The sequence below is a fragment of the Seriola dumerili genome, unplaced genomic scaffold, assembly GCF_002260705.1.
Source record: "Seriola dumerili isolate Sdu_G_001 unplaced genomic scaffold, Sdu_1.0 BDQW01000036.1, whole genome shotgun sequence".
In the NCBI taxonomy this organism is placed as follows: Eukaryota; Metazoa; Chordata; class Actinopteri; order Carangiformes; family Carangidae; genus Seriola; species Seriola dumerili.
In genome coordinates, this window is record NW_019174291.1 from 5,599,552 (window position 1) to 5,613,390 (window position 13,839).

Consider the following 13,839-nt stretch of genomic DNA (forward strand, 5'->3'; position numbering starts at 1 on the left):
TCTGATGTGTTAGCAGTATTACAGTAGTATCTGAAGTGTTAGTATAACAGTAGTATTACAGATGTGTTAGTAGTATTACAGTAGTATCTGACGTGTTTGTAGTATTACAGTAGTATTACAGATGTGTTAGTAGTATTACAGTAGTATCTGACGTGTTAGTAGTATTACAGTAGTATTATAGTAGTATTTGATGTGTTAGTAGTATTAAAGTAGTATTACAGCAGTATCTGACGTATTAGTAGTGTTACAGTAGTATTGTACTGTTTATCTTCCATCTGTTCATAGTAGTATCACACACAGTAACACACTGAGGACTCGGTTGTCTTGTTTGAATAAACTTTATTGGAATTGGACAGAACTGATCATGGCTCTGTGTTTCCGTCCAGCTCCACACTGTGGCTCGTTATTGATCTGTATAGTTGCAGGTTCTGGATGATAAAAATATGTTGTGTTAAATTAACACAACATACTTATTAATACAAAAAAAGAAGTACCTACAGTGTCTGCTCTGCTTTCCTCTGCAGGCAGCAGCTCCTTTTAGCTTGAACATATTTTCTGAGATCGACCCCCTGAAACCCAAACCAGGGTTGCATCATCAGCCTGACATCCTCTAATGTCCTGGAGTCTGTTGTGAAACTGTGAGCAGAGATAGATCATCTCTGTTCATACCAGAAAAAGGCCATAAAAACAGAAGAGCCGGAGGAGTGAAGGTGAGAGAGGGAGAGAGAGACTCATGCTCTAATACTCTCTCTCTCTCCGTGTGGACTGATGGACCAGGTCCCTGCTAAACATTTAGTTTGGAGCTGAGCCCAGTCCTGCACACTGCTTTCAATTATCTCTCTACCCCCCACCCCCACCCCCACCCCACCCCCACCCCCAGCTCAGGCGCAGTTGCTCACTTCACTTCACTCACTCACTCACTCACTCACTCACTCACTCACTCACTCAGTGTTTAGGGAAAAACAGAGAGTGCAGAGAGAGAGAGGGGGAAGCGTCTGGTCGTTTTCTTCTTCCTTCCTTCCCTCCTTTTTTCCTGCGACACTCGTTTTCACTCGACCCACAGAGTAAGAAAGAGAGAGAGATAGAAGAGGAGGGGGGGGGGCGAGTGACGTAGTGTTAGAGAAGAGTGAGAGGGGAGAGGTTTGGGAGTTTGGACAATGCAACACACTCAGAAACTGTGACTACAACACTCGACATGCTGCAGCCTCGACTCTGCTGTTCTCTGTCCGTCATCTTCTTCATCTCTCTTCTGCCAGCTGATGGACAGACAGCCACAGGAGGGGGAGGAGGAGGAGGGGTGGAGAGGATCCAGGTGATGTTCACGCCAACCATCTGCAAGGTGCGCTGCAGCCAGGGCCGATGCGTCAACTACTGTGAGAGAGGCAACATGACCACGCTGTACAGCAACAGTGAGGGTGGAGGAGGAGGGGGAAGGAGAGACGGCTCTCACGGACCAGGCTTCAGAGTCTGTAAGTGCAACTTTTATTTTTACTCTCAACATTCACCGTCTGTAGGTGTTCGAACTCACCTAATCCCAGTCCTGTATCCAGAAACACTGATCCTGAGTCAGAACTGGGTGAAACAAGGAGAATCAGGGTCAGAAACAGGTCTTTTCCCGTGCAAGTTTTCACATTAGTCTTGCTGTTGTGCTGATCCCTGTTGATATGACATGTTTTATCACCCTAACCCTAACACTTGTTCACATACTGAACATGAATGAATGAACACGATTTTCACACACGCACACACACACACACACACACACACACACACACACACACACACACACACACACGCGCAACAGACTGTAAAATTCTCACACTTACTTTAATCTCTGCAGAGATTAGATCAATGTTATTTTTGTAAAAACAGACATTCAATATACACACAGTGCAGCAGGTAACTTCATCTCTAAACAAAGAGCTTCATACACAGAAGTACCACAACAGGCCAGATGTGCCTTCAGGACTGAACACCTGGATTTAAAACAAAATCATTTAATTACAATGCGATCAGTGCAATCAGAGGACGATTAATAATAATAAAATGAATCTGAAGGAATGTTACACCTGGAGATGAAGCTACACAAACACGCACGCACGCGAGCACACACACACACACACACACACACACACACACACACACACAGGTGTGGTGAAACTCCTGAACACAGATGTCTAACACCCAGTTTCCAACAAATGGCAAACTGGCGACACCTCGTTCGACCAAGCCTCCCACCTGTGCACAGAGAACACAGACAGAATCTGAGGATCAGAAAAATACCTGTCTTGAAGCTCAGAGTGTTGGAGCTGAAAACACAGAGAGATCAACTGCTGCTGTAAATATCTGATCTCAACATATGTGGTTACATGTGTAATGTGTGAAGCTGCTCCAGCTGTGTCATGTGACCTGCAGCTCTTTGATGGTTGGTAGAGTGCAGAGTCTGAAATGGAGCCAGGGAATAGTTGTGTAGTCTGAACTGATTCCAGGTCAGTATTTGTTAAATCATTCCTGCTGGCAGCAGGTCTCAGCTGTCACAGGTCAGACTTCACAGAGAAGAAAACACTGATGTAGACTTCTTTGGTTTAAATTGAAAGCTTCAAATCACCCCTCTCATTTTTTCCAGCAGCCTTTGCTTTCAGGTATTTTTATGCAAATCAACCTGAATCAGGTAATGATCCATCCCGGCCAACACTTACTCAGTCTGAGTAGCAGGGAACCATCAGAAAAATCCTATCATGGTTGCTTTCGCTTCCAACATCTGATAGTTAGATGCCAAAACTTTGGAAACTCACTGTTTTGTACTTGTTTTTTCATTTTTCAAAAGAGTCACAATAACGTCACTTTGACAGTGAAATAAAGCCGACCAAAGCCAGGCTCACAGCTGACACCAGGTGTTAACAGCACATACCTACTGGTTTTGATTATTTGTGGCTCAGTGTTGGATTTCTGGAGCCAGGGTCACATCCAGGAATGGTGCCGAATGGCTGTTGAGTCTCCATTAGTTTCCAAAAGGAGAGAATGACACAGAGACAGAGGCTACGTCCACACTAAAACAGTTTTGATTTAAAGCTCCATATTTTCCTCTTCTTCTGTGTTTTATCTGAAGTGTTGATCCATAAGAAGATATATTTTTGGTTTTAAGAACCAAAAACCATCTCAGTGTAGTTTTACATCTCCTCTCTCAGGCTTCTCTCTGGAGCTCTAGGAACAACAGTTCGGAGAGCCAATCAGAAGAGAGGAGGTTCTCAGCCTCTCTTCTGATTGGCTGACTGTTGATCTGAATGATGGGACCAGAGATTTCTTTACTTGGACAAAGGACGAGGTGGAACTGTCACTGAAAGTTATGGCAGTGGACTGTGAGTCCTTGTTTTCTTCTTAAAAAGGGTCACCTGATAGGAGCAAAACCAAGCAGGGAAGGATATGTCATGAGTGACAAGACACCATCTGGAGGCGAGGCAGGTGTCTGTTATTTTTTCCAAAAGTCTCCCCAGAGTTTTCAAACTAAATCGGGATCAGCAAAAATTTCTGTTGTAGGGGCTCAAAAACTAGTAGGAGTAGTAGTGTGGACCCCAAAGTTTTAAAACTACTGCACATAATGTAGTAGTGTGGATGGAGCCAGAGTGTGTGTCTCAGTTTGTTCATAAATAAATTTTGTAAACCAGCCCCTCAATCGGATCCAGGCTGTGAGGTGATTTTGTATGTGTACACATGTTTAGATTTAGTGTGACTGGCAATTTCCAAGGAAATCGTTATCTGTATCTCCATCACAATAAACTGTAATTATAATCATGAATCAATTTAAAAATCAGAGAAAAATTAGCTTGCAGAACGAAATTCAGAATCCTCCTATTTTTAAGTTTCCCTCAGTATCACAGTAATCCAGTGATAGCTGTCTGTACATCATGATACACTGCAGACAGGAGCTGCTGGTAATGTGACAGTTTGACTTAATGTAATAAACAAACATTTAGCATGTAGCAGTGTAGTATAACTCCCGCATCATGGGAACTATAGTTCCAAAACTTAGAGCATCATTATCCCCTGATTAGAAAATAAATAAAGAATAACAGAATAAAAGAAGAAACAAAATACATTAATATTAACTTGTGTTGAACACCCGAAGACATACAGACAGAAAACAAAAAAATTTAAAAACTGTCCAACAACATGTTTAGTACACCTCACTTGAAAACTGATGGCATTTCATTGTAGTCCAACTTGACATACATAGCATGCCTAGCTAATACATGTTGTGACTCTGCCAGAAGCCTGTAAATTAAATACAGAGAGAAGAAAACAGTAAAAAGCCGAGGGTTAGAAAAATGATGTCATCCCTTTGTGATCTCTTCTTCTTTAATGGTTTGACGGACTCAACTCATAATATTCACATAACAGTAGCAGTAGTGGATGGAAGTGAACGTTAATGCAGATTTTCTGGATATTTGGGAAATAATTTGTATAGAAGGTTGAGGCAAAAGAAAGACAGAGAGAGAGGAACAAGAGGGGGCCAGAGGGGGGAGGAACACAGTGACATATGGCTTTCATTTATCATTAACTTAACACACACACACACACACACACACACACACAAAAACGCAGGAGGAGGTGATGACATCATGGGGTCAAAAGGTCAATCCCCTTGTCCAAACAGCTGGTCCTCCATCACTTTGTTTTTCTCTCTCTGAATTAACTTTATCAGCTCAAATTTTACAACACAACCTGTCACACCTTCACCTGCTGTGTGTGTGTGTGTGTGTGTGTGTGTGTGTGTGTGTCTGTGTGTGTGTCTGTGTGTGTGTCTGTGTGTGTGTGCGTGCGTGCGTGTGTGCGTGCGTGTGTGTGTGTGTGTGTGTGTCTGTGTCTGTGTCTGTGTGTGTGTGGAACATAAAACCTGAGTTTATCAGTGGTTAGAAAAACAGCAAGGCTCTGAAATGTTTGAACTGCACACTGTACATTTGTACCTGAGCCCAGAAACAGTCAGAGGAAAGATGAACATTGACATAGTCTGTCTTCTGTTTGACTTGAGATTCCAATAATTTCTTTTGTGTTTCCACCATGAAATAACTCAGTGATGACCACCGTTTAACAGGACATCTGAACCTCTCACCATCTCTCTTTTTTTGTTTCTCCTGTTCTTTTCCTCTTTGCTCCTCATTCTTTCCACCATGACCTCCATCTCCCCCTTTGCTTTCTATTCATGACTTTCTATCATTTTTCATCCTCTCTGCTTTTTTCTTTTCCAACAGAACATTGCAGCAATGTGTGATGACTGATAGTTGAGCACATGGATTCAAAACCAAATCCTGGGTTTTATCCAGTCAAATATTTCAATAACTAAACTATCTTTTTTGGTTTTGTGACACACTGCCGGTCTGGTTCAGTTGAGGGCTGAAACATTTTGTTGATTAATCCATTAGTCAATCAACAGAACAAATTCCCAAGTATCTGTATGATTCCTCAAGAGTCATTGGTCAAATACAGTTTAAATGGCAGAATGGTCAGAGTCAGTGGTGGAGAAAATCATGTACTTTGTGTTTGTGTTTTTTCTGCCTTTAAGGCCAGTCTGTGACAGTTGGAAAGCATCAAAAGCAGACATGGAGATGAGTCAAGGCCTGTGCTCGGGGGGAGCCTGAGGCATTTAAACTTGTATCATCAGCAAAAAAATAGACATTGAAGTATTGATTAGGAACAATTATGTTATTCATGTATAATGTAAACAGTAGTAGTAAGTAGACACTTGTGGCATCCCAGTTCTCATGGAAAACGGTTTGACTGAAAACCATCAGCAACGACTTGAGACATGGGGATTGAGGTATTTTGGTGTCTCTGACACAGATGACAGGACAGTGATTACTAACTGCAAGGGGAGGATTTTTGACATTTGGTGTGGTGGATTTATCTATGAGCTGAAAAAGATTTAGCTCCAGACATTGTTCTTTCACGTTGTTCAGGCTGTCAGAGAGCCAGTCCATGTTAAGATCCCCATTATTATTAACTCAGAGGAGGCATACAGTGACCAGAGCTTTGCAATGTCATCATGTTAATGAGACTCCACCTCCCTTACTTCCTCTATCACATCTAAAAACATTGTATCCATTTATAGTGATGTCATTCTTTGGTATCTGGGAAGATTTCATGTATCAAAATGTGTCTATAGTCAGTTTCTGAGATGTTTCAAGTGTAGCATACTCTTTAGAGGGAGCAAAGCGTGGCTGAGTGGGCACAATAGACACAGGAGAATAAATTAGATTTTTGAAGGTGGCACGCTTAGATTGACTCCTATGCCCAGCAAGATGGACAGATTTATAAATAACAGAAATGGTTTGTACAGCTGACATCAATTGTTTTGTCCCTGACCAATTTCAATGTTTCCCATCACCTCTAAATAACTGTCTGCATTCCCAGAAGAGATAAAAATTGTCAAGATAAGGGACACAGTGGGCACCACAGGCTGATGAAAGCGAGGTGTGCAGAGACAAAGGCCTGCTGAAACCCCTGTTCACAGTGCAACAAATCACTTTTAAGTAACTCTTTTTCATTGTCTCATTAAGTACGAATGACATTCGTACTTAAATGAACAATAAGTTTATTAATGTCTGGTTCAGTTCGTTAGCAAGGATCTTGATAGCTTTCATTGATCTTTCGCGGACAGTTTATTCTGACATTCCCGATGATGGAGCCACCTATGACCAGGATTGTAACCTGATGTAGGAGTTGTGTTGTTGGCATGGAGCTGGTCACCCTGGAGGCAGAGTGCTGGTAAAATCCACTGAGACCCAAAGCTGCTGGTGAAAGGGCTCCACCCTCCACTTGACTTTAAAGGTGATGGCAGTGGACTTCCTGTGGGTTCCAGGCCAACAGTGGTCAGATGTTGCTCAAGCTTCCCCAGCACATCGAGCCTGTTACTCAGCTGGTTAAACCCTGGAGGTTAGAGCAACATCAAGGGTTCCCACCTTTTTTCTTGTCTCTTTTCCTCTATTGCCGTACCATCTTGTCACTTTCCAATACCGAGTCACAAGCTGCTGAGAGGACATATTATAACCTTTTGTCTTGTAAACACAACGACGACTGAAGCTCTTGGCAAGACTGATAATAAACAGCACTTACAAATAGCTCCTTTAAAGTATTTTATAACTTAAGATCCAAAAGTCTGACGAAAAAAATCTTTTACCTTATTAAAAATGAAGGTTAAGCAGTGGCGCATGTAGCAGCTAAAGAGCCATGTCCCTCAGGAGCTGGTGGACACCAAACACAGAGCTAAAAGAGAGGGAACACTGGACTGAGATTCATCAGGTGACACAGACACCACAACACATGTTGATCTGTAACTGCTGGATGTGGAAATAAACAGCTGTTTGATCACATTAGACAGAACTTCTTTAACTGATAATATGTCAGATGTTGAGTTGTGAGTCACAGTATTCCTTTAATCAGACCTCAGCTGTCAGAGCAGAATGAATCATTTCACTTGTTATCAACTCATTCCTTAATGTTTCTTCCTGTTTATTCTCTGTCACATCATTTGTGTTTATATCATTTCATCTCTTTAATCTCTCCTTGTTTATGGCTGCATGCTCCTTTTACCAGCTGTCTGCTTTTCTTCTCTTTTGCCCCACTTCCCTCCAGAAACCTCCTCCTCCTCCAAATTGATACAGTCCATCTGTGGGCGGCGCCCAGGATAATAATTAGGTCACTGTGTTTACACTGAAACACACACACATGTGCAACATGTGTCTTGTAGAATAAACAAACATTTCACATACAAAGCTTGCAAACACACACACACATACAGACACACACACACACACACACACACACACACACACACACTTGGGTAGACATGAAACATGACATGCAAAACACTTGCAGTTGGGAGCACAAGTGTATCTTACACAAACAGTATCAGTGGTGGGATGCATACTCAGATCCTTTACTAGAAAGTAAAACCATGTAATATATATTACATACGTACATATATTATATGTATCTATATAACCTCCAGCATGTTGATATGGCGGATTGGTCCCGACCACATACTGCCATACATGACTGAGTATCCTGCGCCAGCCATCCAGGGATGCATCTCAGGGAGCCAGCAAGGTCACACATTCCTCTGACAGGTGAACATTCATGGCCCCAGCATCCAGGTGCAGTCCCAGATACTGCACCTCCTGACTGCAGAGCACTGTCCAGAACTGACAGCAAGGCCCAGTAGCATGATATGTTGGATCACCAGCTCTATTTTGGCCCTGGTTTCCTGCTGTGAGGAGGTGAGGATCAGCCAGCAAACTGTATGCCTGCCTGCCCCATCCCCTCTGTCAAGGGGAGGGAGGCGTGGCGGGTGCTGGAAAGGCCAAGAGGCCATCAGCGCAAGCAGAGAGGAGGCCACTTCCATCCTCACGGCTTCAGGTGGCCTACATCCTGGGCACGAGGTAACTGCACCCAATCTAGCAAGCTCCAAAGCCACCTTTCCAGCTCAGCAAGCAGTTGTCTCAGGCAGCCATGTCACTGTGCCCTCATCAACACTGTCATCTTGTGAGAAGCCCAGAGGGCCGTGGGGAGCAGACCCTATGCTTAGGTGGAGAATTCAGTGTTTTTCTGTGTGTGCACAGCGATGCACGACTGTTCATGTCCTGGTGTCACATCATTCCTGATGTCATAGGTAAAGACAGAAGCATCCACACAGCCAGAGACGTGACTGTCCCTGTCTCACTTCTGTTTGCTGCCATGTCGGGTTGTCGAGGAGGATCAGGCTTCACACACTGTTCACTCACATCCAGTGTGCCTCTCCTCCCTGCAGAAGCAAGCATCTTAAATCAGTGCAGTAAAAGCGTTATCTTCTTCATCTCCCCAACGCAAGTCGCATACACAGCCTTTATGTTAGTGCCTGAGTGCTAAAGCGGGGGGGGGGGGGGGGCATTGGCATTGTTTGCTCCTTTGTTTATTCTTCTCTTTATTTCCACATTTGTTTTCTTATTCGTTTACAGAATTATTCTTTTCACTCCTATCACTCCATTCCAGCAAAGAGAACTATTCAACCACAGCCCTGCTTTTAAAGCTGCAGGTTTCCTTCCTGCCTCAGAGACCTCGGGGTGTTAGCAACTCATTAGCTGAAATCTGGGTAACAATACACCAACATCCTGTCAGACGAGCTCAAACAGGAAGTAGGAAGTGGCTGGCTGGTTCTGTTGGCGCCTGGTCCACTTTCACCTCCATCCCATCAGAGCAGCAGCTTTGTTTTACATCAACACATCACCTGGCATCACACAGAACCCAGTGTTGTTGCACAGCGACTGTAAACATGATGGATGTGTGTTGGTGTTGGCCTCAGACCTGTGTGTGTGTGTGTGTGTGTGTGTGTGTGTGTGTGTGTGTGTGTGTGTGTGTGTGTGTGCGTGCGTGCGTGCGTGCGTGCGTGCGTGCGTGCGTGCGTGCGTGTGCACAATGAAGTCTGTTGGTAACTGGTCAGACTGAAACTTGACGTGGCTCTTATTTTTATTTGATCAATCGATGCTCTTTCAACAAATTAGTGTTAAATGTGAGAAAGTCAAAATGTATTGTTTTCAGATATGAAGAAGCTGTCAACTAAACTCTTTCCAGTATCCAGTCCACTTATCAAATCTGAATCTTTTCTAAGCCCTTAATAAATCTCATGAAGTTCATAAATAACTCCAGGTTACTGGTTGAGTTTCAGGTGGACATGAAACAAACTCTCCTGGTTGAATCATTAGAACAACAGATGAATTACAGTTTTAGAAAATATCTGGCTCTTTATTGTTTCTATTTTGTGTCATGACTCCAACACAGAGTTTTGTTTACTGTCTCTTAACTAAAGGAGACAGTTTCTTAATGACTAAATATACGTCCTGTATTCCCAAACACAGTCCTCCCTCCACATTGGTTAGATATTTTATCAGCCATTCCCATGTCTGTAAATTAAGAGCTTCTGTTTTTTTCTTGTGTCTTAAAATAAGATGAGGAAAACATGACCAGCCATCCTATAGGATATCTTATGTTTTCTGCACAGTAATAAATACACTGCTCAGGAGAGGAGAAGTAAACTTATGGCTCCAGGGATGCATTTCAATAAACATCAGTGACAGAACTGTAACAATTACAGTGTCGATAAAACTGATTTTACAATCTGCATCTTTAATTAACTCACTTTTAAATTCGTGAATACTTTTGGATGAATTCAGTAACCATGGTGACATGTTTTGTTTAAACCTGCAACAACTGAATCTCTACCAGCAGCTGAAGCTGATGGGTATTGTTCACAGTGGAGGTCAGAAGATGAACCTGTATGTTGGTTATGTTGTGTTCCTTGTTCAGTAACACTGAGGGAAAATGAAACGCTGAATACAGAATGAGGAGAAATGTCACTAGGTCCAGCAGCTGCTCACACTCTGCACTGATGGAGTGGACTAAACTATGTGCAGGCTCCATCATGGTTTATTCATGCATCAATAATAATTTACTTAATGATGATAGTGATGTTAAAAGTAGATGTAGCTGATAAAATCCAGCAGATAATGTGAGGCCCTCTGTATGTTTGGACTCTTGGTCATTAGCTCTACTGCTCCCCACACTACAAACCCCCTGATTTTCTTTCCTCTGATCCCAGCTGTTGTGCTGCTAACAGCTACCAGCTAACAGGGATCCAAATAAAGAAGATAGTAGTCTGAAGATGTCTTTGTTGTCTCTCCTGCAGTCCTCTGCCCTCTGCTCTGTAAGAACGGAGGCGTCTGCCTGCAGAAGGATCGCTGTTTCTGCCCACCAAACTTCACTGGAAAGTTCTGCCAGATCCCTGTTGCCCCCACCTCCGCCGCAGCTTCCCCTGCCGCAGCTGCCCCATCCTCCACCAATGAGATCGTCAAGCCTGCGCTCTTCACCGCCATGGCAGCCAATCAGGAGATGACCAGGTCAGAGTTCCTCTTGCCACTGGGACAGAACCAGGAGGCGGCAAGGTCTGGAGGTGAGTCTCTCTAACCATTTGCACGTCTTCTAACCAATCAGGATGTTTTTCTGATTCCATGATGAAAGTCTGCAGTTGAACTCAAGTTTCTCAGTACTTTAGATGTATGATGGTAATTTGTTGCAGTTAAATTTCATTCTTCATGTATTATCTGCACCAGTAAAGGCTCAACAAGTCTGAACTCTCAGCACATCCTCTGCTCCAACGACTAACACACCACGTACACTGTTATAGATGAGGAGCATGCAAAGGCTGTGACAAGAGACATTGTGCTTTATGGTCACCAAGGCTAGAAGGACTCCCTGAAATTGGTCATTTAAGTTTTTATTAATTTTAACATTTTGACATTATGCAAATACACAATGGGACATAGAAAAATAAAAATCACAACAGAGAGCCATATAAACAAAACCGGCAGAACAACTGTCTTCTGTTTATAAACCCAAACCCTCTGAGATGCTGCACTGTGTCAGAAGATGATGTCAGGTTTGTGTAGCTTGGCTTTGGACGTCATTTACCAGCATGCCAGATTTATCCCCGGACACATTTGTGGGAATTCTGTAAAGATTGTTTGAGCGATGTCCCAATAATGTGATTTTTAAAAAAGTGAAACTCTGATTAATTTGTTAATGCACAAAAGTACTGATCAGAGGCAGAAAAAATATGGTTAATGGTCAACCCCACAACATTCACCTGGATCAGCACTTCTTCAAAGAGATTACTACTTACTACTTATGGCCTAAGAAAGTCTGACTTCTGTCATATTGTCTGTATTTATATATATATGTATGTATTTGTGAACATGTGCAGTTCCTAGTCCATCCATGGTGAAGGTCAGAGTGCAGCACCCCCCTGAGGCCAGCGTGAAGATCCACCAGGTGGTGAAGGTGAGAACTTTGAGCTGCTTTAGCTGTGCTCGGTGATTGGACAGATTCCTGGGGTTGTCATTAGGAGGTGATCACACCAGACAGTGACTGTGAGTCATCACGTGTTGAATTTCATTGATCATCATGTTGTGATGATCATTCTACAGCTTTCTGTTGTCCAAATGAAAGATTCAAAGGTTTGTAGAGGTTTCATTTGGCTGCTGATTCGACTGATCTCCAACACAGGAGGGGCTGTGACACACTGATAATGGGTCTGGGTTTGTTGTCTGTACATACATGAGTACACAGCAAACAGGAGCTGATCACAGCTGAGCCACTTTTAATGGGGACAGTTTCACAAAATGTCAAATATAAGGGAGGCCAAGTTGTGGAGCACAGCTAACATGATTACATGGCAACCATAGCTCCAAAACCTGAGTCATGTTTAGCCGCTAAATAACTGTAAGAATAATAACTTATATCATATATATATCAATATATTTATGACATCACTGAGTCTCAGCAGGCCCCATTAGTGGAGTGTTGGGGACGCAGTTGTCTTGATTTTGTCAGAATCCCAGGTCTAGACCAAATCAGGAAAAACAGACGTAGATGGGGGTGTCTGCATACTTTTTGCCATGTAGTGTGAATAACATGTTCATCACTGTAGCTGCTGTAGAATAACACCTGGTGTCACACAAATGGCTTCTGTGGTCCAGTGTTGGCGCTCGTCAATAATCAGTTATCATTCCTCACTGAATCATTGTGAATGTAATGTTTTGATGATGATGTCATCATGTTTTCAGATGACGCCACAGACAACAGTGATGTTTCGCTTCTGAGCAGTTTCTTTCCTCACATCGTTCCAGGTGTCTGGATTCAGTCCCACCCTACGGACGCTCTCTTCTCCCTCCTCCTCCTCGGGGTCAGCAGGTGCTCCGGCTCCAGCAGGAAGGCCAGTCCAGGCCCAGACAGTGAGGGGGGACGGGACATACACCCAGTATTCTGGGTTCAAGTACTGCTTCAGAGAGGTCAAAGATGGACAGGTGAGACGCAGCAGGGAGGGGGGCTCACTTTTGGAACTGCTTTACCTGGTTTTAATTAGTAACGATTAACAAAACTTGCTCTGTAACGTCCTGACTGCGTCCCTACAGTCTTACCAGTTTCAGGTCAGGAGGTCACAGGGATCATTAGGATTCATTTTGATGGGGATCACTTTCAAACTGGCACGATTATTTTCTCAAGTTGAGATGTTTCAGTCTGGACCAACTGACCGACACTGACGCTACAAATACTTTTGTTACACAAAATTAAGTGTATTTTTTCTGCCTTTTATAAATGCTGGATACATTCCAGTCTTCAAGCATCAGACAATCCTTCAAATGAAACTGAAAGATCTAAGAAGGAAAAGACTGTTGAACTGCTCAGAGCTCACATCTGCACTGAGGCCATGAGCTGTGATAACGAGTCAAAAGTGGATTTTGTTTAATTTTAATGGAGCCAAAGAGGTGAGAAAATATGCATCATCTTGTTTGATGACAGCTGGTGTACAGGTGTGTAATAACACACACAGATGTGTTGGAAATTGGTGCAAATATCCTTTAAATGAGTTTTCACATCAACGGAGCAACATTTGTTCGTTTAGGGATAATTTAGTTTTTCATTACAGTGTTGTTCAAGTCTTTTATTGTGAAAATACATGAGTGATTTAATGTTTTGCGACCCTGTAATGAGTTGTGACTACAGGCTGAGGAGACTCCGCTGGTTCACATTAGCTCTCTGGCTGCAGAGAGAAGCAGTGTGTTAACACTTCTCTGTTTTCTGATAGAAAATCCCTCCTCAGCCATATTGTGTTCCATAATAAAATGCAGCTCTGTTTTCAGATGCTGGGACACAGTCCTCATGTCCAACTGACACAACACACTTCACACAACTACTGACTCTGTCATTCTGCTGTTTGTTCACTGGACCTTGGATCTTATTTCATGTTCAGCG

General features: G+C 43.0%; 1 protein-coding gene across 1 annotated transcript in view; it reads left to right on the top strand.

Moving 5' to 3' along the window:
* The first annotated feature begins 1,315 nt into the window (after window positions 1-1,315).
* Window positions 1,316-13,839, top strand: part of ltbp4 (latent transforming growth factor beta binding protein 4) — a 71,364-nt gene continuing 58,840 nt past the window's right edge. The window contains exons 1-4 of the mRNA XM_022738432.1: window positions 1,316-1,469; window positions 10,715-10,978; window positions 11,789-11,865; window positions 12,714-12,890. Coding sequence (XP_022594153.1) covers window positions 1,316-1,469; window positions 10,715-10,978; window positions 11,789-11,865; window positions 12,714-12,890 — 672 coding nt within the window. The remainder of the gene's footprint in view (window positions 1,470-10,714; window positions 10,979-11,788; window positions 11,866-12,713; window positions 12,891-13,839) is intronic.